This window comes from Pseudorca crassidens, chromosome 8 (assembly GCF_039906515.1).
Source record: "Pseudorca crassidens isolate mPseCra1 chromosome 8, mPseCra1.hap1, whole genome shotgun sequence".
In the NCBI taxonomy this organism is placed as follows: Eukaryota; Metazoa; Chordata; class Mammalia; order Artiodactyla; family Delphinidae; genus Pseudorca; species Pseudorca crassidens.
In genome coordinates this window covers 89,851,984-89,875,961 of record NC_090303.1, presented here as the reverse complement: position 1 = coordinate 89,875,961, position 23,978 = coordinate 89,851,984, and the positions used below count along the sequence as shown (strand labels likewise).

The 23,978-nt window shown below is 47.4% G+C and overlaps 1 protein-coding gene and 1 long non-coding RNA gene across 2 annotated transcripts in view; one reads left to right on the top strand and one right to left on the bottom strand.

The window, feature by feature from the left end:
- The window catches only part of SLC13A4 (solute carrier family 13 member 4), a 40,862-nt gene that overhangs the window by 11,947 nt on the left and 4,937 nt on the right, over positions 1-23,978 (top strand). The window contains exons 3-14 of the mRNA XM_067747111.1: positions 6,306-6,442; positions 8,334-8,506; positions 8,952-9,006; positions 11,633-11,672; positions 12,452-12,529; positions 14,313-14,497; positions 16,310-16,429; positions 17,713-17,814; positions 18,156-18,257; positions 18,973-19,070; positions 19,278-19,402; positions 22,623-22,784. Coding sequence (XP_067603212.1) covers positions 6,306-6,442; positions 8,334-8,506; positions 8,952-9,006; positions 11,633-11,672; positions 12,452-12,529; positions 14,313-14,497; positions 16,310-16,429; positions 17,713-17,814; positions 18,156-18,257; positions 18,973-19,070; positions 19,278-19,402; positions 22,623-22,784 — 1,377 coding nt within the window. The remainder of the gene's footprint in view (positions 1-6,305; positions 6,443-8,333; positions 8,507-8,951; positions 9,007-11,632; positions 11,673-12,451; positions 12,530-14,312; positions 14,498-16,309; positions 16,430-17,712; positions 17,815-18,155; positions 18,258-18,972; positions 19,071-19,277; positions 19,403-22,622; positions 22,785-23,978) is intronic.
- Positions 502-21,750, bottom strand: LOC137229347 (uncharacterized). Its single transcript, XR_010945641.1, has 5 exons — positions 20,236-21,750; positions 16,291-19,050; positions 4,133-4,207; positions 1,545-1,630; positions 502-1,030 (listed from the first exon to the last, which is right to left on the bottom strand). It is a non-coding gene; the product is annotated as an uncharacterized lncRNA (long non-coding RNA).

The window sequence follows — 23,978 nt, the reverse complement described above, 5'->3', positions numbered from 1 at the left end:
CCGATACCAGGAACCCACAGATCTTGCAGCCTTTTGAGGCCAAGCTGATGTTTCCATAGGAAGAGCTACAGGGGCAGATCATTCAGTCTTGAAGAAACTGGGGACACCTTATGAGTCAGCATTTCCAAGCTCTGCAGGAGCTGGGCTGACTTCGGGTCAGGTCAGCACCCATCTGGGTCTCTCTGCTTTAGACATCTCTAGGGTAGGGTTTACAAAGAATGTTTTTTAAGCAACAAAACCTTTCCTTTAAACTAAATCTTAGGAAAATCAATACTTGAAGCAGATGGAAGGGGAAGTCCTACTCTGATTAGGCATGGGGGCCCAGAGCCCTGGCTGCCCGGGCCCTTCCCTCCCAATGCTTCACGGCCACCCTGTTCCCACAGCTGCCGCTGAAGTTTCAGAGGCAGTGAGTGGTTTGAAAACCTCTGTCCTCAGGGAATACAGACAGGTGGTTAGGAGGGTGTCTGAGCCCCCAGAGACTTACCAGCAGAAACAGCATTCCTGCCCCCAGGGAAGGGCGGAGAGGCAGCCACACCGGACTTGGCTGCATCGCCAGGGTGGTGGTTGGAATGGTGTAGTGAGGGGCTTCAGCTCTGCTGGGGGTTTAGCTCAGCCCGGAGGGGGGCCATCCCAGGCATCCCATCCTGGGGTCGCAGCAAAATTGTTCAGATGAACCAAAAGAGCCTCAGAATAGGTCCGTTTCCAGAGACCACCACTGGCCTCCTGAGGGAATGCCACATTCCTGCCGCGTGAAGAGGCGCGGCCACAGCAACTTGCAAGGAGAGCCTAGGTGTGTCCAGCCAGCAGCAGCGTGCTGACCGGCTGCATTTCTGACGGGGCCCGTACAACGCCACCAGTGCCTACGTCAGGACACGTTCAGATCCACGCATTCTGCCAGTCTCTGGCTGCCACCACTATACGCAAGGACACTGGCCATGTGGAGAGGGTCAGGATCCAAGTTGGGAGTAGGGTCGAACTGAGTTTGAATCCAGTTTTCTCACTGACCAGTCTTGAGCAAGTTGTGCGTTGACTGAAATAAAAGTTGCAAGTTGAGTTTTATTGGGGGAACTTACTGAGGACTATGGCCTGGGAGACACCCTCTTAGGTAACTGAGGTACTGCTCCTAAGAGGTAAGGCAGGAGCCAGGAAATATATGAATTTTTTTTTCTGGAAAAACATGTAGTCACACATCCAAAGACTACTGCTAATCACAACAGACATCTCAAGTTAATGATTTTAGTGCTTTTCTATCTATGGGAAGAAGTAAGAATCTGGGGTCATTGAAATGATCCCTTAGATATGCATCTTAACTATTTAGGGCCAGTACCCAAAGTACAGAATGCTTCCTGTTTTTCTCCATCCTGAATTCCCCTCAGGGTGCACGACTGCAGTGGCTAATGGCTTGATCCTTATAGAACTGGAATGGCGGGCAACATTCTTTTCTTTACATGTGTAACCTCTCTAAACTTCCATTTTACTCATCTGGAAAATGAGAATAATAGGCATACCCACCTCGTGGGGAGTTGTGAGGATGTTAGACCTACCTGAGTGACAGAGTGCCCATCACAGCACCCAGCTTATCTGCACGAATGATTCATTGGTCCATCTGTCTTCCTCCCTGACGATGGCCCTGTTCTTAGTGAGAAAAGCACTGAACTGAGATCAGCATCCAGATTTCCACTCTCCTCAAACTTCTAGGATTAAAGCCACAACTCCCCTCACCTTCCCATTTAAAAAAAAAAAAAACTTTGTAAAAAAATTAAAACCTGACATATCCAGAGAGCAACAAATAATTCCGTGACCAAAGAGAGTGATGTTTTTAAAAGCTCATCACTAACAGATGTCACCTGCAATTTACTAACAATGAACTAGTTCGTTAAAAGACTACATTGGTCAACACTTCTGTCCTTGTGCCTCTCAATGCAGGCTGGGTTAGGAAACTCTTGAGATGTACTCACCCTTCACTTAAGAAAGTTTGGGGGAATCTTTGTCTTTTAGGTCCACCTTGCTCCTTCTTACTTCATTTCTTTCTCTTATTCCCCCACGTGGTCATGCTGGCATACCTGATTCCTAACCCTCGATCTCATCTTGAAGCGTTTCATCTTTTCACTTCTTTAACAATAATAATGGACCATTACTGAGCACTTCCTATGTGCCAGGCCTGTCTTGCATCATCTTACTTAAGGCCCATACGGATTCAATGTGTTGTGTATTACTACTTAAAAGGTTGAAATGATGGGGGAACAGGGGTTCAGTATTTGGTCCAAGAACATACAACTCATCTGTGGGGAGCAAGCATTTGAACCCAGGTTGAGTTCTTTCTTGCTGTCCTCTGCTCCACCTTTTCAGAGCGGCCTCCTTGAGCCCATCTCTTCTTAAACACAGTCCAGAAACATCTCTGCTCTCCAAACTTGGGGTTTGGGCACACCGAGAAAAACCGCAGAGCAGAAAAGCAGTAAAGGCGGTAACACTGCCAACACAAATGTCACAAAATCCATGCAGTCTAGCCATGGGAGGAGCACTTGTTTTAGAATCTAATTTCTCTTTGCAAATAGTTCTAACAATTTTCATTATCTAGTTTCCCAACTCACAGAATATTAGTCTTGGAAATTAGATAGTGGGGAAAGGAATGCTCACGGCAAGTGTGAGGACGCAACACATTTTAGAAAACGATTAAAATAATCCTCAAGAATCCTGGAACTCCCAGAGGGGCTGTAAATAACCAAGGTTTTATTGTAAAGAAAAAAAAAATCAGTGGGCTAGAAAACTAACCAACACCATTGGACAAGATTTTATTGATTGTGCCTGGGCCCTCTCTGTATGCTAACGGCCTCAGACCAGGTCAGCCTCTGTGTGGACCACATTGTAACAGGAGAGCCACCAGGAACCCTGGCTGTCAACGTGGCGGGCCACGCTAGCTGGTTTGCATGTGTCATTTAATCTTCACGACAGCTTTACAGAAGATTGGGACTCATATAATCCTCATATATTTTTTTAGATGAGAGAAATGAAGCCCAGAGAGGTTGAATAACTTGCCCAGCATACAGCCGAGTCACAAACTACACCCAGGCTACCTCACCAAACACTTGGCATTGCTTACAAGGGGGCAGGAAGGACACGTGAACAGACCTGAGCACACCAAACACCAAATAAGAAAACATCACAGGGCCAATATCCTACTAAACCTGGGCCTGGGGCTTTCACTGGACCGGGCCCAGGTATTTGGGGCCAGTGTCAGGACTGTGATTATGAATAAAGATGAGGAATGTGGGCCGGCCCGTGCTGTCTGGGGTACCCAGAATTTCCCCTGGAGTTGAATTAGATGAGTGGTTTCTACTTGGCCACCCTGAGTGGCATGTCGAATAGTAGCTTTAGATTCAGATGGACCTGGATTGATATCCCAACTCCACACCTCACACTGTGACCCTGGAAAAGTTCCTTAACGTCTCTGAGTCTGTTTTCTCACCTTAAGTGAGAAAGTGAATGCAAAATACATTTCTGGCATGTAAAAGGCACTCTACCACATGTTGGTTCCTTTCTCCTTGCCCTTGAGAGGAACCCTGAGAAAGTAGCCCCACCTCTTGTGCAGGCTCTGATCCCCCTAAAAGGCCATCACCAACTGGGGTCTATTAGGATATGTGCCAAAGAGGCAGAAAACTAGAATGTTGTCAGTCAGTCCCCTGGGAAAGTAACCCTGGTAACACGGAGTCTTTAAAAGCTTCACGGAGAGCCATGAGTCATGGGGCCAGTGGGGGACCATCACCCAGGAGGACAGTGGTGTCTCAGGTCTTCTGTGGGTTCCTCTCCTTGGTAGACAGATGGAATTAAAACACCAATTCCACCACAAAGCTGCCTCTCAGCTGCCTAGGAACATGAGTGGGCAGTGAGGAAGGTCCTAGGCCCCCAGTTCAGCCAGCCCTCCCATCCCAGCAGTGCTTCCACCTCCCACTAGGGGGCAGCACCTCCACCCACCGTCAGGGCCCGAGGCCTTCCTGTCCCTCCCAGTGCGGACTCTGCCCCAGAGTCACAAGCCCAGCACAGCTTCTCTGCCCTCCGGGAGCATTAGTGACAGTGTCCATGAGGACTGGGGTCGAGGACTAGACTAGATTAACCAGAAGCAGAGGCCTCTTACCCCAGGAAACGGTCTCAGAGAGGAGAGATGATCCTTCTGTTGCACAGAACTCATCAACCAGACACAAGGAAGTCTCTGTGGGGAAAAAGTGAGAAGGGAGAAATGGAGCAGGTTACCTTTTTGGGGGCTCTTATCTTACCAAAGTGTTCCATGCAGAGTTTAAAACTCAAATAATACTGAAAAGGTCACAATGAAAAAAACAGCAGACTCCTTCCCCACCCCTCCCTCCACCAAATCCCACCTCCCCTGACCCAGAGTCAATAACTTAACTTTGTTAACTGCTTCTTCTGGTATTAAGCTCCACGGTCCTATATGATATTCTTATATTAATTCTTGAGTTATCACTTTTAGACATTATCAGTTGACTTCTGATTATAGCAGGTGAGGATTTTGTACTCTTACATCACCCAATTCTCCTCCCTCTACCTTCCCAGTACAGGCATATAATTCAATAATCAAAGTTTAACAGTATGATTACATAAATTCTGTCTACTTCCAACACTGCAGATTTTACTATATTTGTATTTCCTTCCCTGTTCAGTTTTTATTTTTCTTGCAGTTAAAAAGTTTCTTGTTTTCTCACTTTAAGAGGATTTCTAAGTTAGGAGTTAAACTTTTCTATATCTTTTCCTCCCAATTTATATCATGGTTGCATTGTTGGGAACAACTCTCTTGTATGTGACAAGTATTTATTGAGCATCGACTTTTCCGTATTATCCTATTAGGTGCTAAGAGATACAGAAACAAGAGAGATACACATAAAAAAATAAACAGTACAAGCATGAAGCAACAGTTCTAGCACTGCCCTATGTGCTCTGTGATGTGTAGAGTTAATAGTACCCACAAGGAATGTTCTGGAGTCAGAGGTTAGAGTCACAAGGAAGGTTTTCTGGACGCCACCAGGCCTGAACTGGGCTTTGAAGTCTCATCAAAGTGGAGATAAGGAGAGAATGTTCCAAGAGAGGGAATCAACGAAGAGTTGGTCCTGGAGCCCAAACATAGGAAACATGTTTGAGCAGGACTAGGTCTCAATTACCTCGTCATTAAAAAGCAAGAAGCAGCAGCTGGTAACTGATGCTATGGTTGTGTGAGAGAAAACGCCTAATCTTAGGAAATAAACACTGAAGTATTTAGGGATAAAGGACCAAAATGTATATGACTTACCCTCAAGCGGTTCAGGGAAAAAAAAAAAAAAATCCATACACACAGTGGATGGCTATTTCTTGCACTATTATCATTTTGGAACCCTTTGGAACTCTGGAATTATCTGGAGTTAAAGAGTTATTCAAATATAAAGTTTTTTTTAAAGGTTTAAGGAAGGTTATAAAGACACCTTCAAGAACTCTGTCCTAAGGAAATAATCACATTTATATAAGGTTAACGATTTAAGCTGAAAATTATTCTTTGCTCCATTTGCAGCAAAGAAAGAAAAAAAGAAATCAACTTAAATATTCAACAAAAGGAAAACGGCTAAGTAAATTCTATGGTACTTCATGCTGTCATTAGCATGAATTTTTTCAATAAATTTAAGTCTCATAAGAAAATGATCAGGGTACAATGTCAAATGAAAAAAAGAAGCAGGACATAAACCAGTACATACTGTATAAATCCAATTATGTATCTATATAGACATTAAAAAATTGAAGAAAATATACCACAGTGCTAACAGTAGTAGGATTAAGGGTAATTTTATCTTTAATTTTTCTATATTTTAAAGTTTTCCATAATGAACATGTATGAACTTTCCAATAAAAAAATGAACATAATTTTCTAAAAAGCTAAAGAAAATGAGATTAGTTGACAAACCCAGGGTTATTTTCATAATTTTTAAGAATTAAGGTAAAACTGTAAATATGTTTATTCTTTGAAATCGTATTCATATCACAATTAGAATGGAGAAGAATATCTACCCGACAGAGTTGCTGGCAGGAGTAAATGAAATCTTTGTAAAGTGCTTAGCACAGTGCCTGCCCAAGGTAGTATGTATGTATGTACGTGTACATAAAATTTTTTAAATTTAAAATTATATATATATGTAATATACAACAACTGGCTATTTTAATAACTCTCATCTCCCTGCTTTTTGCTTGCTAGCCTCTGGTTGAGCTTGAGTTTAGTCGGGCGGGGGCCAGGCCCCGGGTCGGGTAGGGGTGACCCGAGCTGGCCTCTGCAGGTGGCGGCCGAGTACTTCAAGAACACCACGCTGCTGCTGGTGGGCGTCATCTGCGTGGCGGCGGCTGTGGAGAAGTGGAACCTGCACAAGCGCATCGCTCTGCGCATGGTCCTGATGGCCGGAGCCAAGCCGGGCATGTAAGTCACACTGAGCGCATCCCCTCAGCTCCCAGTGGGTCCCCTGGACGGTCAGAGGGACGTCCACTTGAGGCTTTCTACCAGTGGGGGTGGGAGGACACCAGGGCCTCAAGGCTCCCATCTCCCCCTCCAGTGAGAGGGCCTGTGACCATGGAATGGAGACGTGAGTGGGTGACTTTGGTGTCCTCTAATAACCTGAGTAACCTAGACTGCCGGGGCAGCAGGTTACAAGATCTAAGGGGCTCATCTGGTAAAACAAGAGGGACCAACATAAATTGTTTCCCAACCTTTTTCCCTTGTATCAGGGAATAGGCTGGATGAGGAAGTGGTGTCTTCTCCTCTGTCATTTAAGGAGGCATGGAGGTTTCCTCCCATCCACCCTGAGTTCTTGTCGTCATTGGTTTAGACCAGAGGCCTGTCAAATGTGGCATCTGACCCGGCATCTGCAGGGCACTCAGGCCCTCAGCTGCTTCCTCTTTTCTCTCTGCTGTCGAGAAGGCCGCTCAGGAATGTGTAGGAAGGTCGGGATTGACGGTTTTGCGTGAACTCATTCCTGCTCTGTTGGATAACCCTGCCCTTATCTTCCCTTTGGAATATCGTCCTCACCTCCTAGTTTACAACTTTCTTGCAACACTTTTTATGTAAGCTGCCCTGACTCTCCTGGGAGTCCAACAGAGCATAAATAAATAATATGGTGTTAGTTTTCATCCCTAGTCATTAGATGAAGGCATGTTATACTTAAAAAGATGTTCCTGTCTCCCACTTAACCACAGCCTAACTCAGGGCATAATCACTCAGTAATAACCTGAGGTGTTGTACTCCACACTCGGCCTCCTAGACACACAATGGCATTTCCCCACATCATGTTGAGTGAGGCTCTGCGGCTCTTTGAAACCCCTGGGTACTATCGTCAAGAATTGTTATCCCATTGCGTTTCTACTTGTCTCTATTTACCGCACCCTCCAGCAAGTTTCCACCCACCACGGGGCCCTCTGTTTGCCGGTGCATGTCCAGGGCAGACAAACTCATGTCTCCATCAGCCTAAACAGAGACACCATCAGGGCTCTGGCACCTACCCGGTCATGATCCACAGGACAGCTGTGCTGGCCCCAAACTGTGAAAAGTCAATGATCCCACCTAAGGTGATCAACACGGGTAGTCTTTATGCTGGCTTCCCTTATGGAAATAAGAACTATATCTGTACAAACACACAGTGCATGTTTTCAAAGTCAAGGAGAACTTGAGAGTTATCTTTGTGTTTTCCTCCAAGTGTCAACTCATAGACACAGCCTTGAAAAAGTGCACACAGTGCAATGGGACACTGCTGAGCCGTTGGGGGCTATGCTTTCAACGGTCAGTAGTGGGACAAGTAGTGGGCGGAACCGTAAGCTCTGTCCATTAGTCTCTATTTGGTCGCTAATAACTGCAGTGACTTGGCTGCAAAGCAAGGAATGGGATGGTACTCGTAGGACTGCTGGCTGTAAGGGTCGAGAAAAGAATTCCTTTATACACAAAAAACACACATCATCACCAAGCTAATGTCCACGGACGAGAGCAATCAGGAAGTCCATGCCCTGTGACCCTACCACCAAAGCTATTCTTTGCTTAAGCAAGGGCTTTTCTTTTTCTTTTTCTTTTTTTTTTTGGGGGGGCTAAGGCCACTAGCCCACGAAGTGTGATGCATTCATTCAACACATCTTTATTTAATGTTTACTCTGTACCAAGCCCTGGGAGTACAAAGCTGAATGGATGACATAAAACCCCATTTTCTGGATAAATGCCAGCACCGGCAGGCTTGTAGGAGGCCCCGCGGGAGCCCTGCAAGGTCGCAAGTTGCCCCCGGGGAGGGGGGCATGCTGTGATGCTCCCCCTGTGCCTCCCTGCCTTCCAGGCTGCTGCTCTGCTTCATGTGCTGCACCACGCTGCTGTCCATGTGGCTCTCCAACACGTCCACCACCGCCATGGTCATGCCCATCGTGGAGGCCGTGCTGCAGGAGCTGGTCAGGGCCGAGGAGGAGCAGCTTGCGGCCGGCAGCTCCAGCGCCGAAGAGGCCGAGCCCATCAGTACAGTTTGCTAGAGTTCATCTCCCCTTTGCTCCTCCGCCCGAGTGACACTGCCCAGCTCTGTGCCTGCCCCCGCTGACACTCACCTGCGTCCCGCCTCTCGTCTTGCCTCTTCCCCTTCCTGGCCCCTTACCCCGTACCAGCCCTGTAACCTGAAGCTTCCCTGTGTCCCCCATTCCCAGCTCTTTCTTCCTGCCCTACTTAAAGCAGCCACCGCTGCTCCTTTCCCCCAAACGCTCAAGGATCACGACAAGACCCCAGGCCTGTCTGTGTCGCTGAGTCCCACTATGCCTTCCGAGCGGAGGGAAGGGGAGTCGTCAGGCACCAGGCCCAGCAGGAGCCCTGATGCCCTTGTTTCCTTATCCAGCCCCAGCCCAGAGCCCCTGCCCTTCAGGGTCAGGTCCACACTCCACATCTCACTTCCTGCTTTCCTTTGCTACCGTAGATCTCGATGTAAACAACAGCCAACCTTCCCTGGAACTTATCTTTGTCAATGAAGAGTGAGTATGACCTCCCTCCTCCCCGACAGGGCCTCTTTCAGCTGCATGGGCCAAGCTCACATCTTGCCACACCACCACCTCCCCCCATCCCGCTCTCCTCTCCATACCAGGGAGCCACTTGCCAAGATCCTGAGGGCACCTCCCTTAACCACCGGGTATCGCAGGGCTGAGGGAAGAGCGGAAAAGACTACACTGACTCTGAGGGAGTATGTGGACTATCTGTACATCTACCAAGTAGCATTTCAGCTAAATTGATGTCCCTCTTGGGAGAATAATATATTTAATCTATTAATGAAAAAAGGCTCACAGTTTAGACGTCACTGGAGATTCTTAGAGAATCACAAAGTATTTTTTAGATATTAGATGTGGTCTTACTAGATTCGGTCTTATTAGATATGGCAAAGAAAAACTAGGTGGCAGGTAGGGGATTCGAGGACAGTTGGTGAGACAGCCATGTGCTGATGAAAAAAGCAGCTTTTAGAAAAGGAGAAATATCGCCTCAAACACCCATGTGGGGTAGATCCATTAACAGCTGATTTCTTTTGGAGATCTAATATCAAAATGTGGTCTTCAAGGAATACTGGGATGAATAGGACATTTGGAAAGTTGGATTTGTACTAGAGCTCAGTTTTGCGATTTGCTCTTTTCATTGAAAAATGGAGAACTCACACTGAGTGAGACCAGCACGATGTGAAGGGACAGAGGCAGAAGGGTGCCACCAGCTTATCTTCCTCCCGTCACTGGCTCCAATCATAATACACTGGACTTTCCTCCCCAGCCCCGACCGTATCTCAGGCAAATCCTACAGCTCTTCTAGTTCCTTTCAGATATTAGAATAATCTCGTTTTTAGATACTCGGCAGTCTAGTCCAGACTCATAGCAAAATTTCAATCCCTCATCGGAAGCTTCTCCCCGCCTCCTCTCATGCTCTCACCCAACCCCCCTTCAGCCCAGGCCTGCAGGATAAGAGGTAGAAGTGAGCAGGTGAGACAACTGACTTTTCTCTTACTCTTCCCCCACACTCCTTCCTCTCCCCTCACCAACTCTCTGCATCTGAATTCTCCAGGGTCAGGGCAGAGGCTGTAGTGAGCAGGAAAGATAAAGGGGCAAAGAGGATCTTGGCTGGAGGTATTCCAGAGTGTGGTCAGTGCCCTGAGATTCAGGCCCCGACTCCTTTACACGTCGGGCACTTACCTTCAGGGTCTTCGGAGTGTCCCCTTGAGGCCACCTCTACAGAGCCCGGGCCTCATGGCACGAGGTGCTCTTGGGTGACCGCTTGGGCTCCCTCGGTTCTGTGCTCTGGTGGCTTGCTCCCCAGCCTCTTTATTCTGGGGACGCCTCTGGCCCCTCGGGCAGGGCCTTTTCAAGGTGGCAGTAGCCCAGCCACCTTCCCTGCCACCCCCAGTGAAGACCACTGGTCATTGAGGGCACAGCCTGCTCCCAGTACAGTGGGCCTTTTCTCCTCACTCTGGCCTCTTGCGCAGCACACACTGGCCTCTTGCCTTTGTTCTTTTCTGGATGAAAATACATGTCCCCAAACTCCAAAGCCAAAGCTCAAGTTGTCCCGGACTTCCTCAGCAGCATGCAGGGGGAATCCAGGGCTGCCACGGTGTGAGGATGGTGGTCTTCTTTCACGCCAGCACCTCCCATGCTGTCTGAGGGGTTCCATGCCAGCCTCCTCACCCGATTTGGGAAGGAAGGCGGGGAAACATCACAATACTCCTCCCAGCCTAACGACTCTCTCCGGTGAATGCTTCCTGAGCCCCGTCAACGCCTTATCCTTCCCTGATAGAGCCTGGAGGTGGGTGACGACCCCAGGACCCCACTTCCTGCACGTGTGTCCAGCCCCTCTCACTGGCCTTCCCAGCGGCTGAGCTCATAGCACCCACTGTCCTCAGAACTAGGACAGACCAGAAACATGCATTTAGTGCTCAGTGTAAGTCCGTAATGCTGGTGGTTAAATCCCCACCTTCCTCTCTCCTCAAGGCAAAGACTGGGGACCAGTAAGAGTGGGAGGGACTCAGCACACGCGTTGCCTGCCACCCTCTGAGGTGCAGCTGCTGATGAGAAATTCACCCCCATCTTCTTGCTCTCACATGCTTTTTACCATGTGTGGCCCTGGCCCTCCCTGCTCCTGTCGCCTTAGATAAGCATTTCATGTTTCTCCTTCTAGAAAGTGAGCCAGTGAGAACATGGTCAGGGGCCCAGGCTCTCCAGGCAGAGACAGAGACAGGTTCCTCTCTGGCACCACCACTTAGCACCCGGTGCTCTCGGGAAGTTAGTAACCTCTCTCTGCCTAGTTTCCTACTCTGTAAATGCAGGTGGTGCTACCCGCCCCTTAGATCTGTCGTGAGGATTAAAGTCCATATTTGAGTGATCAGCACCTAACAAGCACTCCATGTTAGCTAGTATTAGGAGTCTCGGTTTCCCTCCAAAGGAAACGCCCTGCCCCTGTTCCCACAAATCCTTACCACATCTCTGGAAGGTGAGATTCGTCTTCTTCTAGGTGTAGCCTAGAACACCTGAGTCTAGAAGGGTCACTAATACCAAACACCATGGGGGAGAATTCCCATCTCATCAAGTCTGGGCCACTGTTGTTTTTCCCACTTCCTTTGCTTTCTTCCAGCACGTCGAATGCAGACTTCAGTTCTCTGATGCAGAACAAGGTATGGCCCTGGGTTTCTTCTGTGCTTTGAGATACCTGAAAGACCCTCAAGATAACTCAGGGCCAGAGAAGCCTGGCAGCTTGTCGAGGGCCCAGCGGCCTTCTCTGATGTGAGGGCACAGAGGTGCTCCCCTGAGCCTGGATGCGTGAGGCTTTGGGCAGTTCTGAGCCCCGGCCCTGAGTACTGGGCTTAGCGTCACAAAGGACAGGTTAACCTTTCCTCGCGTAAACCCAATAGTCAGCCATCCAGATATTCAAGAGCCACGTATTCAGCCGCAGGATCCCTTTCAGGAGGGATTCGTTTACAAAAATCTTATTATAAAAAGGGGACACGTTTATAGGGGAAAGCCAAGTTTGCCTGCACACTCTACGTGGCCTCACCCCCTTGCCCAGGGCTGGGTTTACATCTCTTCTTACCTCAGTCCCAATGGATGGGCTTTGATCCGTCCAAACTGTGGACTTGGTCGTGTGCGATTTCTTTTTTCATGTTCTTTGTGTTAAAGAAAAATGAAGGGTTCTTCGTTAGCTAATGAAGTTCTAGAAAGCCAAGCTCTCCCATAAGGACAGAGCCATGTTTTTCCAAGTTTCAAAAGCCTCTTCAAATGGGGAACCTGCGAGAAGGAGGCAGGCACAGTAGGGGTGGCTCCCTACCACCTGCTCGCCCTGCTTCTGGTCTCCGAGTCCCACAGGGAGGAGGCGTGGGTGCCCCCAGGGTGATCAGGTGGCTTCTCCAGGCCCCACAGTCTCCTCGTGGTAGTGTGACGGTCTGTGTCCCGACAGAACCTGAATGGCGTGCCCGCCATCACCAGCTCCGCCAGAGCAGCAAACCACCAGGACAAGAAGCAGCGCGCGTCTCAGGTAATGGAATTGCACCTCCTCATCCTGTTTCCTACATGAAGTGCCTTGAGCTTCCCAAGGGGCCCTGCTCGTGAAGCTGTGAGGGTGTCAGGCTAGCGGGCTGTCGCCAGGCACACTTCATCCATCTGTGTGTCTGGCCTGCGTGTGCCACGGAGATAAGACATCCCACTCGCTGTTGACTTTGGCAAGTCATTCCACTGTCTGAGCCCCAGTTTCTTCAGCTATAAAAACTGAGACTTGGTCTAGATCAGAGGTGTTCAAACTACTCCTCAAAGGTGCTTCAGGGGCACTGCACATATTTTATTCGCGTATCCTGAGATTTTAAGGCAACTGCTTTTCTGTTCCCTGATTTTCCTGGTACTTTATCACTGAAACAAAATGCAGAAGTACAATGGACGTCGAAGGTGGTGTAAAATTGCAACCATCACTTATAGCCCTTGATTTCAAATTTTTGTGTTCATCAAAATCATCTCAATTATGTAGCATCCGTATCATCATAAATAAATGCCATTGTTTATTAAATACCGAGCACTGGGCTGAGCGTTTGCTCTCTAGTCTTGGCTCAGAGAGGTAGCAACTTTGAACTCCATTTTGACAGAGACGCAGAGAGATGAAATCATGTACCCAAGGCCTCAGCCTCAGAGGAGAACCTCGATTCAAATCCAAGTCTCCCTGACCCTATGTGTGTACTTTCAGTTAAAAAATAGATGTTTGCCCATTAAATGCTACATTTGTTTTCTCTATTGGAGGTCCATGTAAATTTTCATTAGGAGAAAGGACTGTGGAAAACTACTGGACCAGAGAATCTCTGAGGTCTCCCCCAGCTCTTACAATCAATGAATCTTTCAGGAAAATGTGGCGGGATCCAGCCTTTTCCGGGCCCTCCTAGGCAGATGGGGCAGTGGTTACGGGCTTTGAGAAATGTGGCAGGGTGGCCTCTTCCCCTTAGTTTTCCTATGACCTGGCCTGCTGACATTTGTACCAGGCTACTCCTAGTTTCACAATTTGGGGCCAGGCCTGGCAGGACAGAGGGGCACTTGCTTCTTTAGTCCACAGTTGAGACCAGAGGTCAACAACTGCTGACCCTGAAAGGCCGTCACATGGACCACACAGGGCCTGAGAGGACCGTGGCCAGGCTGAGGTTTATATGCTGACCCTGAAAGGCCGTCACGTGGACCACGCAGGGCCTGAAAGGACCATGGCCAGGCTGAGGTTTATATGCAAGGGGGAGGGGAAAGTGGGAAGGGAAAGCCAATAGGCAAGAAGGGAAAAAGTGAGAAAGAAGGGAGGAGAGAATCACACACTTTGACTCTCCGCCCAGTGAAAGCTGGACTCTTTCTATAATGCAAAGCTTATTTTTCAGTCATCTCCCAACCAGGACTGTATTTTAATTCCACGTAGAATAACCACCTTCTATTTGGTATTTAGACACAAAGTGGAGAGCAGCCAGTTTTACTGGAATTCAAGTGAAAAACAGAATGTGCTGTTAATACCCATAACAAAAATAATAATAGCTTATCATTTGTTAAATGCCAGGAAGTGTTCCAAGTGCATTCCATGTACTTTTCAAAACAATCTGGCAGAGAAAATAGGATTTTCCCCATTTTACAGAAACTGCAGCTGAGATGGGGCTGCCCAAGTTGGTAAAAGGTAGAACTGGGACTGGGATTTGTTTTTCTGACACCCAAGCTTTCCACTGCACAATGGTGCCCCTGTTTTTCATGCTTTGTGTGCCAGACAGCCCAAGCTGGGTTGGAGAGATTCACTGATTTTCCTTTGGTAGGAAAAGCCACCAGTCCTGACCCCCAGCCCCAGGAACCAGGAACTCAAAAGAAAGTACAAGTCCCAGCATGACCAAATGATCTGCAAGTGCCTCTCTCTGAGCATCTCTTATGCCGCCACCATTGGGGGCCTGACCACCATCATTGGCACCTCCACCAGCCTCATTTTCTTGGAACACTTCAATAAGTAAGTAATTCACTCCGTCAACAAATATTTACTAACCACCCACTGTGTGTCAGGGACAGAACCAGGTGCTGAGTATACCACAGAAAATCGAACCAGAGCAGTTTCTGTACTAAGAGGGAAAAAAGATGATCAAGTCATTACAGTTAAATGTGACAAGAAGGGTGGGATTCTGCCGGGGGAGCCCTGCTGAGGGACCCCACCCAGTCTAGAGGGAGGAAATTACTTCCCAAAGAGGCGACGATGAAAGTGGAGACGTGCAGGCCAAGCTGGAGTTAACTAGATGAAGGGAGATCTTCCAGACAAAGAAAACAGTGTAGTAGGCTCAGAGGCAAGAGAGCAGAGCACGTAAAAGAAAATGACAGAGGGCAAAAGGAGGCCAGGGAGGTGGATGCGCAGATCACAGAGGGCCTCGCAGGGCCCACTAAGGAACTTGGACTTCGTCCGAAAGGCCGTGAGAAGCCTTTGAAGAATTTTAGGCAGGGAGTGAGGTTATCATATTTACAGTTTTGAAAACTCATTCTGGATTTTAAAAATGGACAATGGTTTGGAACAGAAAAGGCAGGCAGCAGGAAGACAAACCAGGACACGGCTACAGATGCCCAGGAGAGAGCTGATGGTGGCCTGGGCAGCAGTGGGAGGAGAAATGGCCAGATCTGAGCAACATTCAGAGGGAGACTCGACCGGCCTGGGTAGGGTTAGGAAGAGCCTGAGAGAGGGAAAGCCCAAGTCTCATTGTCAGGCTTGGGGCTTCAGCAGCTGGGGAAACAGAGTTGCCCTTGACGTAAATGAGGGGAAAGATGAGGAAATGTTGATACAGAGGTTGAGATGACCAGGTGGTCACCTGGGCTGGGGCCACAGCTCTGCCCAATGATGAACAAGGAGTCCACCAGATAACCTCCTTGGCCCCCTAAGACCAAGGAGGCCCCCTAAGCAGTGGATGTTGATAACAGATTTGGAGATTCCATGCCATGGTTCTCCTGTGGGCAAAGTTCACATCTAGAACCTTCATGAGGCTCTAGAGACCGAAGTTCTCCAGAATTGATGCCTTGTGTCCCCCAGTCAAAACACATTCCTTGGGGGCTTCCCTGGCGGTGCAGTGGTGAAGAATCTGCCTGCTGATGCAGGGGACACGGGTTTGAGCCCTGGGCCGGGAAGATCCCACATGCCACGGAGCAACTAAGCCCGTACTCCAAAACTACTGAGCCTGCGCTCTAGAGCCCCTGAGTCACAACTACTGAGCCCATGTGCTACAACTACTGAAGCCCATACGCCTAGAGCCCGTGCTCCACAACAAGAGAAGCCACCGTAATGAGAAGCCCACACACCGCAACGAAGTATAGCCCCCGCGCGCCGCAACTAGAGAAAGCCTGTGCGCAGCAACGAAGACCCAACGCAGCCAAAAATAAATGAAATAAATAAATTTTTAAAAAAAACATTCCTTCAGTGACTTTACAAAGAAAGTACATCAGATTGCCTCCTCTATTCTGTTGTCTTGAAATCCAGATCAGAATCTTTACATAAATTAAGAGCAAACAGATCCAGAGTGATTCTCCTGAGGGCAAAGTATATGCACTTCAGTGGTATCGATTTTGGTTGCCTGGATGCTTTTTTAGCTTATTTCATAATTCTTGGCAGGGCTCAGTGCAGCTGCAGCTGCCAAGTGAGTTCTCGATAATGTTTTACCATATTTTTATCATTAGCTCTACCATGAGCTCTGCTCTGTCTTCTTAAGGACCATTTAGCGTATTACCCCGAAATACCAAATGGAAATCCACCCTTTTCTAATCACTGACCTGGTTCTTTCCCCTCCAGCCAGTATCCAGCAGCAGAAGTGGTCAACTTCGGCACCTGGTTCCTCTTCAGCTTCCCCATCTCCCTCATCATGCTGGTGGTCAGCTGGTTCTGGATGCACTGGCTGTTCCTGGGCTGCAAGTGAGTCCCAGGGCCCTGCCAGCAAGGCTCTCCTGTCCATCCAGGGCCATGGCGCAAGCCCTGGAGGGTGCCATCCAACGGGGAGCTGCCAAGTAACCACAGAGGGTGCCTGGAGGATGCAGTGGACTAGATGACGAGTCGGGCATCACATCTTCTAGACACTCTGAACATACGTGGACTCTGCACTTCACTATGAGCTCGGCAATGAAATGTTCTTAATTTCAACCAACTGGTCGGGGAAGTGCTGGATTCATAAAGAGTCTGAATCGCAGAGTGTTTAATGTGGTTCCATACAGAGTAATTTGAACTAATTTCTAAAGAAATGATGCCAAGTAGAAGTTCCCTTAGGCTTAATTTTATAGACATGACTGATTTATACTTAGTAGCTGTATGAAATATGCTCATATCCCTCAAAATAATATTAGACATTCCTCGTGCAATATTATTTCTAATATTAATTTGCTTAGCCAGCCTTTTACTCATTACGGATGCTGACTCCAAACTTGATAAGCTCCGAACACATAAAGGGAAGATGTATATGATGTTTTGCTATGAGTCCGGGGACCCAACATTCCCATTGCTCAGGGAATGTTCTCTGAGTTGACTTTTTATTTTAATAACTCAGAGACAATTGCCAAATCAAAGATAACTGTATACTTCTGTGCCTCCAGTGCTGCTAATTGAAAAGTAACACCCACTTTCACCCCAGACAAGCCTTGTCTCTAGACAGATACACATACACACACCTATGTGTGTGTGCAACACACAAATATATAAGCATCTATACACATATGCCGCATCACATTGATTCTCACTTATGTAAAGGACGAGTGTGTAGAGACTTCCCCGGTGGTCCAGTGGTTAAGACTCTGCACTTCCAATGCAGGAGGTGCGGGTTCCATCCCTGGTTGGGGAACTAGGATCCCACATGCTGCATGGAGCGGCCAAATTTAATTAATTAATTGATTAATTAAAAAACCCAACTGGGCAAAAAAAATTAAAAATACAAGTGTGTAGAAACAACCTCACATAAGTACACTTGCACAAGTCCATGAGACGTGACTTTACATATATATACCAGAGATATACCCGAAAGGCTGGGGAGAAGGCTGATGAGAGGCTGTGTAACTTGGCAGATCAAGAGTCGCGTGATAGGTGGGGCGAGTGGAGAGAAGCACCATCACAGCCAGCCAGCCAGTAGTTTAGTATTTGCTTAAGACCTGTTGTCCTCTGGGCCTCAGAAGTGTGCTTCCTTTATTCTTTTGCTCATTCTCCCATCTCAGTTTTAAAGAGACCTGCTCTCTGAGTAAGAAGAAGAAGACCAAAAGGGAAGAGTTATCAGAGAAGAGGATCCAAGAGGAATATGAAAAGCTGGGAGCCATTACGTAAGAATCAGCCCTTCACCCTCTCTCCTTCCCCAGGAGAAAATGTGGCAGGTAAAGTGTGCGCAGAAGCAGGCTTGTTCTCAGCGGTCCCTTGAGCTGGGGGAATTTTCATCAACTACGAATCTAGGTATTTAGAGGTGCTACTTAATGCCAAAGTCAAGCTGGCCCAGACTCTAAGGGCCACCCTTCCCCTCTGCTGTATTCCAAGTCCAAGTGGTTAAGCAGTAGCTGTGTTTTAGGTCTCCACTATTGGAGCTCTGCATACAGGAGCATCCCAAAGCAAAGTCTGAAAGCTAACAGAAACTTCCCAGTTCCTGGAGTGGGTCTGTTTTCTTTTATAGCTACCCGGAAATGGTGACTGGATTTTTCTTCATCCTGATGACGGTGCTGTGGTTTACCCGGGAGCCTGGCTTTGTTCCTGGTTGGGATTCCTTCTTTGAAAAGTAAAGGATACTGTCTCTGAGAACCACCCACTAACCCAAACCCTTCAGGCAGTACCCGCCGGTGTCCCCTCCCAGATTCTTCGGGATAGTCGTGAACCCAGGAAGCACTTTGTTCCCTTGAAAGTCCCCCTTTTTTAGGGAAGCTGCAGTGTGGAGTCAGGAAGAAAATAGTCTTTGGAGTCTGAGTCCAGGCTTGGGATCAAGAGCTGCCACTTACCATCCACATGACCTTGGTCTTGTTACTTAAGCTCTTGGAACCTCAATTGTTATGAGAGTTAAAGAGGAATATGTCTGCAGAGTAAAACACCACCTGTAAAGACCATGGCCCTTGTGGCCGAGGCCTGTCCCACCCCTACATATTCCCGAGGGCCAGGGCCACAGGCCACAAGCTCTCAGTGCCAGCTTGTGACCCTCCCAGGAAAGAGAACTCATCCTTTCTAGTCTCCTTTATCTAAATAACTCCTGACCACTCCTTTTAATAGGTCCATAAATTCACACTAAGACATCTACCCTAACCAGGCCCTGCCTCCAGACATTAACTATTGCCCATTAAATCCACCACCGGACAGCATGGCAGCAACTGGCAAGAAGGAAGGTTGACGTCCCCTCTAGACTAGGTCAAGAGAGGCACTGTGTTCAGACAGGCTGTCCTGAGACACTGTGTTACCCCTGGGCTTCCTGACCCTCTCCCCAGCTCTTCTTGTCTCTTCGCCAGGAAGGGCTACCGCACCGATGCCACAGTCTCTGTCTTCCTTGGCTTCCTCCTCTTCCTGATTCCAGCGAAGAAGCCTTGCTTCGGGAAAAAGAACGATGGTGAGAGGAGTTCAAGAGAAGAAGTTGGGGCTGGCTCTAGTCAAATAATGGTCGAAGTCAGAATTTTGGGAGGAGCCTTACCAAAGCCCTTCCAACTCCTCCCAGAATAGCAGAGTATCCTCTGGTTCATCAATTAGGCCCCTGTCTCCACAAATCACACCCATTAGGGTTCATCTGGCTCTGCCTCGCTGTCTACCTGTGATCCAGGGGAAGACCAGGAGCCCTCACCGGGGACGGAGCCCATGATCACGTGGAAGGACTTCCAGAAGACCATGCCCTGGGAGATTGTCATTCTGGTGGGAGGAGGCTATGCTCTGGCTTCTGGCAGCAAGGTAACCCTTGAATCTGTTCTTATTGGGTCCAATGTTTTTCCAGCAGCTTGACCTAATGAGTCATTATGGTGCCGAGAAGGAAGATTCAAAGGCGCTGAGAGGTGAATGTTCACCCAAGTCACTGGGAAGGGAAGCAGTTCAGCCAGGAATGGACATCCTGTCCCACCTTCTAAGCTGGCACTACTGGGAACAGAGTTACAGATAGCTGTGCCACAGTCACGGCACACAGGCATTCACACCTCACTTATGGGCCCACACTGCTACAAGCAAAAGATGTACTGGACTTTGCAGGCACGTCCTTCTGGAGTTTTGACAGTGGTGATAGGTGTAAGGTGTAAGGGCCCAGAGATGCTCCAGAATGACTCACAGCAACTTGTGAGTCCGTATGCATATGGACTCCATATGCAAATATTGAGACCCTTTGGAGAATGTATGCTAAGGCAGATGTAAATGCCCCCCACTTCCTGACTGGGAGGATTTGGGATGAGATCTTTTAAAGGGGGCTGGTGGGAAAGAGTTGATTTTCCTAGATTGTTAGCCCTTCCTGAAATAAACAGCCCTAAGAATCAAGCAGGTTAGGGGTCTCCCTGTTTTCTTCCTCTACCTCGTCTATCTACATCCACCCATTCTAAACTTGGCTCACTTTTCACTGCCCATTCATTGTGGGCCTAAATGCTTTCTGCATCAGTAACAAAGTCACAGAATCCTCCACTTGGAAGGAGCCATGGAGCGACACTGAGTCCCATCTTCCCACCCAAATAGAGATTTCCCTCCAGGACGCCTCCAGTGACAGGGCAAGCCCTGCACAGCCAACAAAGAATATTGTTCTTTACTTTCAGTTCAGGTCCTCTGGATGTCTTCCACTCTTTGTTCTGGCTTTCTTCTCAGGAACCCTCTCCTCTCCTGTAATAATTATTAAAACAACAAAGACAATCAGGTCCCTTGAGATCATTTTTTTCTTCCAACTAAAACTCCCTAGTTCCTTTAACCATTCCTCATAGTATTGACCCCTTACCATGCTGGTCTTTCTCCTTAGGACCACTTTGCCTTTGCTCAAACACAGTCCAGGGGTGGTCGGTCTAGTGCAGAGTAGAATAGTTAATTACCCAAGCCCCATCCTGTATTTTTATGGAAGGTTTTATAAGGCTTCATTGTCATTCATGTCAATATTTATATTGAAACTGCAGTCAACTAAAACGCTTCATTCTTTTCATTGTTAGCTACTATTAAGCTTCAAGTCCTTCAACCAATCCTGTATATATGCTGTCAATATTTTTGATTCCAAGTTCACAATATCATATTTATCTTTGTTGAATTTCAGTGGTTAGTTTTGGCCTCTGAGCCTAGCCTGGCAAGATCTTTTTTTTTTCTTTTTTAACCAAAATTGTTCATGTATAGTTGGTATAACTGTAGAACCTACTGACTACTACTTTAATAATATAATTCAGGTACAATGTGTGTGATTCCTACTGAATTTCAAATAATTTCAGTCTTAACATTAGTGAGGAAAATCCAATAAAAAATGTTTTCATACCAAGGGTTTAAAAAATTAAGGTTTCCTTTGCTGTGGTTTTTTTCCTAACTTTGCAGTCTAATTTACCAGTTTATTTCATTATAGTATCAACTCGTTGTTCTGAAAAAGAAAATTGCCACTAAGTTATTTCACTTTACTTACAAGTACTATGTGGAAAACATGATAAATAAAAATCCATTTCTTTATAAAACATACTGTTTCCACTCAGCTAACTGCTCTCCCTCCCCTCTCTTTGTCCAGAGAGCAAAATTTAATGTGTCACAAGAGATAACAATTACAGAGTTCCTGTAGGCCTCGAGACTCTGCACCCACCATTAATTGAGGTAGTCCCCACACACTGGATTTATAGCTCTTGGTCAGTTGAGAAAAAAGAAAGGGAAGTGGTCCAAGGTAAAAATGGCTACATGAGAGAATTCTGAAGCCCTTTGGTCATCAGTCGTCTATGAGCATGTCATGAAGTGGCCAGGGTGCTGTGGAGATCAAAGGAGGTTTTGATGAACTTGGAAAAGAGGAGAAAGGGTGGCCTGCTGACAGTGTAGTAAGGCAGTCTTTAACAGCAGAACATGAGTAGGGCTTACAGCTTGAGGAATCATAAAATGTCTCACCTTGCTATCTGCCCTACTGCCCATTTCTTTATTGCATTTGCAATCTAGAGGGTAAACAGCAAAAGTCGGAGCTTGTCAACCATAGAAGGGAGAGGAGGGAGGGTGGGGAGAGCTGGTGAATGCGTATGGCAACCTGGGGTTTTTTAAGAACATAAACTCATTTGTGCCCTTCATTTTTAGGGGAGGGGGAGAGCCCTCATCATTGGCAGATGGACATCTTCCAACCTAATGAATTATTCCAAATGGGAATATTCATTGATTTGAGTAGATGTGTACAGGTGTTGCTAATGGAAAATGTTCAAGCGTGGCAATATGCCTTTATATCGTGTTGCCAAAAAGCATGGGCAGATGGTAGATCCTGATGTCAGCCACGATGAGATTTGAACCTAACACAGGTTGAGACTGAATGACTGTTTCTAGGCCAGTGACGTGGCACCTTCCCCACTACGTGGAGATAGACCTGTAATCCCTCTCTCCTTCATTACTCATGTAAAACTTCTAATGTTCAGTCTTGCCCATTCAAGGCCCCCCAAACCAGAGAAAAGGTTACTATCCAAACATGTTGATAATTTTTCCCATTTCACGGGTGATAAAATAAGAGAAATAGATTTCAAAAGCAGGATTAAGGATTACACTTGGCAATCGGTGTAAAGGGCATTGTTGATTGAATGCACAGCATGAGACTGTCAGAGGCTGGAGAAAGAGTAACAAGTTTGAAGTTGAGGGGCTCATCACCCCAAAGATCTCCAATCCCTGCCAAGTCATATCAGGGCTAAGGAGGATCTCAGCAATTAGAGGCTCTCCGTGCCCTGTGACAATGACTGACCAGGAGGCCCTAATTAGACTGAATGGTGTACAATCATTAAAAAAAAAAAAGAATTTGCTGGGCTACATAGTGATCTAACCATAAAAAATCAGGAATGCCTGTGGGTCCAGTCTGCCTGAAAACAGGGAAGCAAATAAGATGGCTCCTGGTGGTCCCTTTCAGCCCCTCACCATCCCTGACCTTCTGGAGGCTAAGAATTCCACTGGGAGTGGCCTTTCCCGCTTTCTTCTCACTGCATCACCTTGTCTCCTGCAGAGCTCCGGCCTTTCCACGTGGATTGGGCACCAGATGTTGTCTCTGAGTAGCCTCCCACCGTGGGCCGTCACCCTGCTGGCGTGCATCCTGGTGTCCATTGTCACAGAGTTTGTGAGCAATCCGGCCACCATCACCATCTTCCTGCCCATCCTGTGCAGCCTGGTGAGTAGAGCAGGGTTCCCAGATATCCAGACCGGCTACCACAGGAACAGACAGGGGCAGTTCCATGGCTGGACTCTCTCTTCTGGTCATTGCCACAGCCTTCACTGATTGGTGTTCAAGCCATAGTTTGATAAATGAAGTCTATTTCAAATAGTAACTGATAAGTAAATAGATAATTAATAACAGCAAGAGTTCTAGAAACCCTTTTCCAAAGGACTAGGCTTAGTTTAGGGGCAGCCCTGAATGGAAACAAGAGTGGACAAGATAACCTTAAAACCCTAGGATTCTAATTCCCCACAATCATCATCAACCTTTCTCTCCTAAGATGAGACCTAACAGGAGGGCGGGAGAAATAGCTACAGAAAATGGAGGCAAAATGCTCCCAGAAGTACTCTCGGCTGCAGAGGCCAAAACCACAGCTCTGTCATCAGCGCCTCCACCCAGCTTCTCTGTCCAGGAGATTCTGAGAATTATGAGCAATGCCAGCCTCATTCCACGGTCTCAGAACAATTTGTTATTAATGGAATAGGGGAGGGAGCAACTGCCAGATCTCAGCCTGGCTAAGCAGCCCCAAAGGTAATGCACCAAACAAAATGCTGCCTCTGTCCCATTCTGTGAGGTGGAACCTGTAAAATGAAGGCTCCTTCTCATTGCCAACAAAATAATATCTTCCTGCTCTTTCTAACCCCAAACTCCTCCCAGCCACTCTTTGCTCATTGCTCAGAGGACTCCCTCCAACTTCTCCCTTCCATCACCCTGCCTGTGCGAGCATGGGAATGCACTTAGTTAAAACTTGGCAACATTGAGGGTAAGACCACGGGCTCAAGTCCCATGTAAGGCAATTATCTTACCTAGGAAAAAAAACCTTAATTCTGCACCCCGAGAGAGAGAGATGCCTACTCCAGTCAAAGCAGCTTATTCATGAGATCTGTGTTTGAAGAATTTCTCAGCTAAAGAATCAAATTTTAAAACCACTTCCTTAGACCAGCACCAAGAAATGAAACATCCCTTCTGGGAAGTCACTTGGAGCCCATGTTTCCACGGGAAGTGAGTGAGCAGCGGGAACCCATCCAAGTAGCCCAGCACTACATGCTTTTGAGGGTGTGATTTAACTGCCCCCAGCACATGGTGTCCAGCCAAGGTTAGCCAACACCGAGCCATCATTTAAAGCACATTCATGAGAGTTAGCACAGG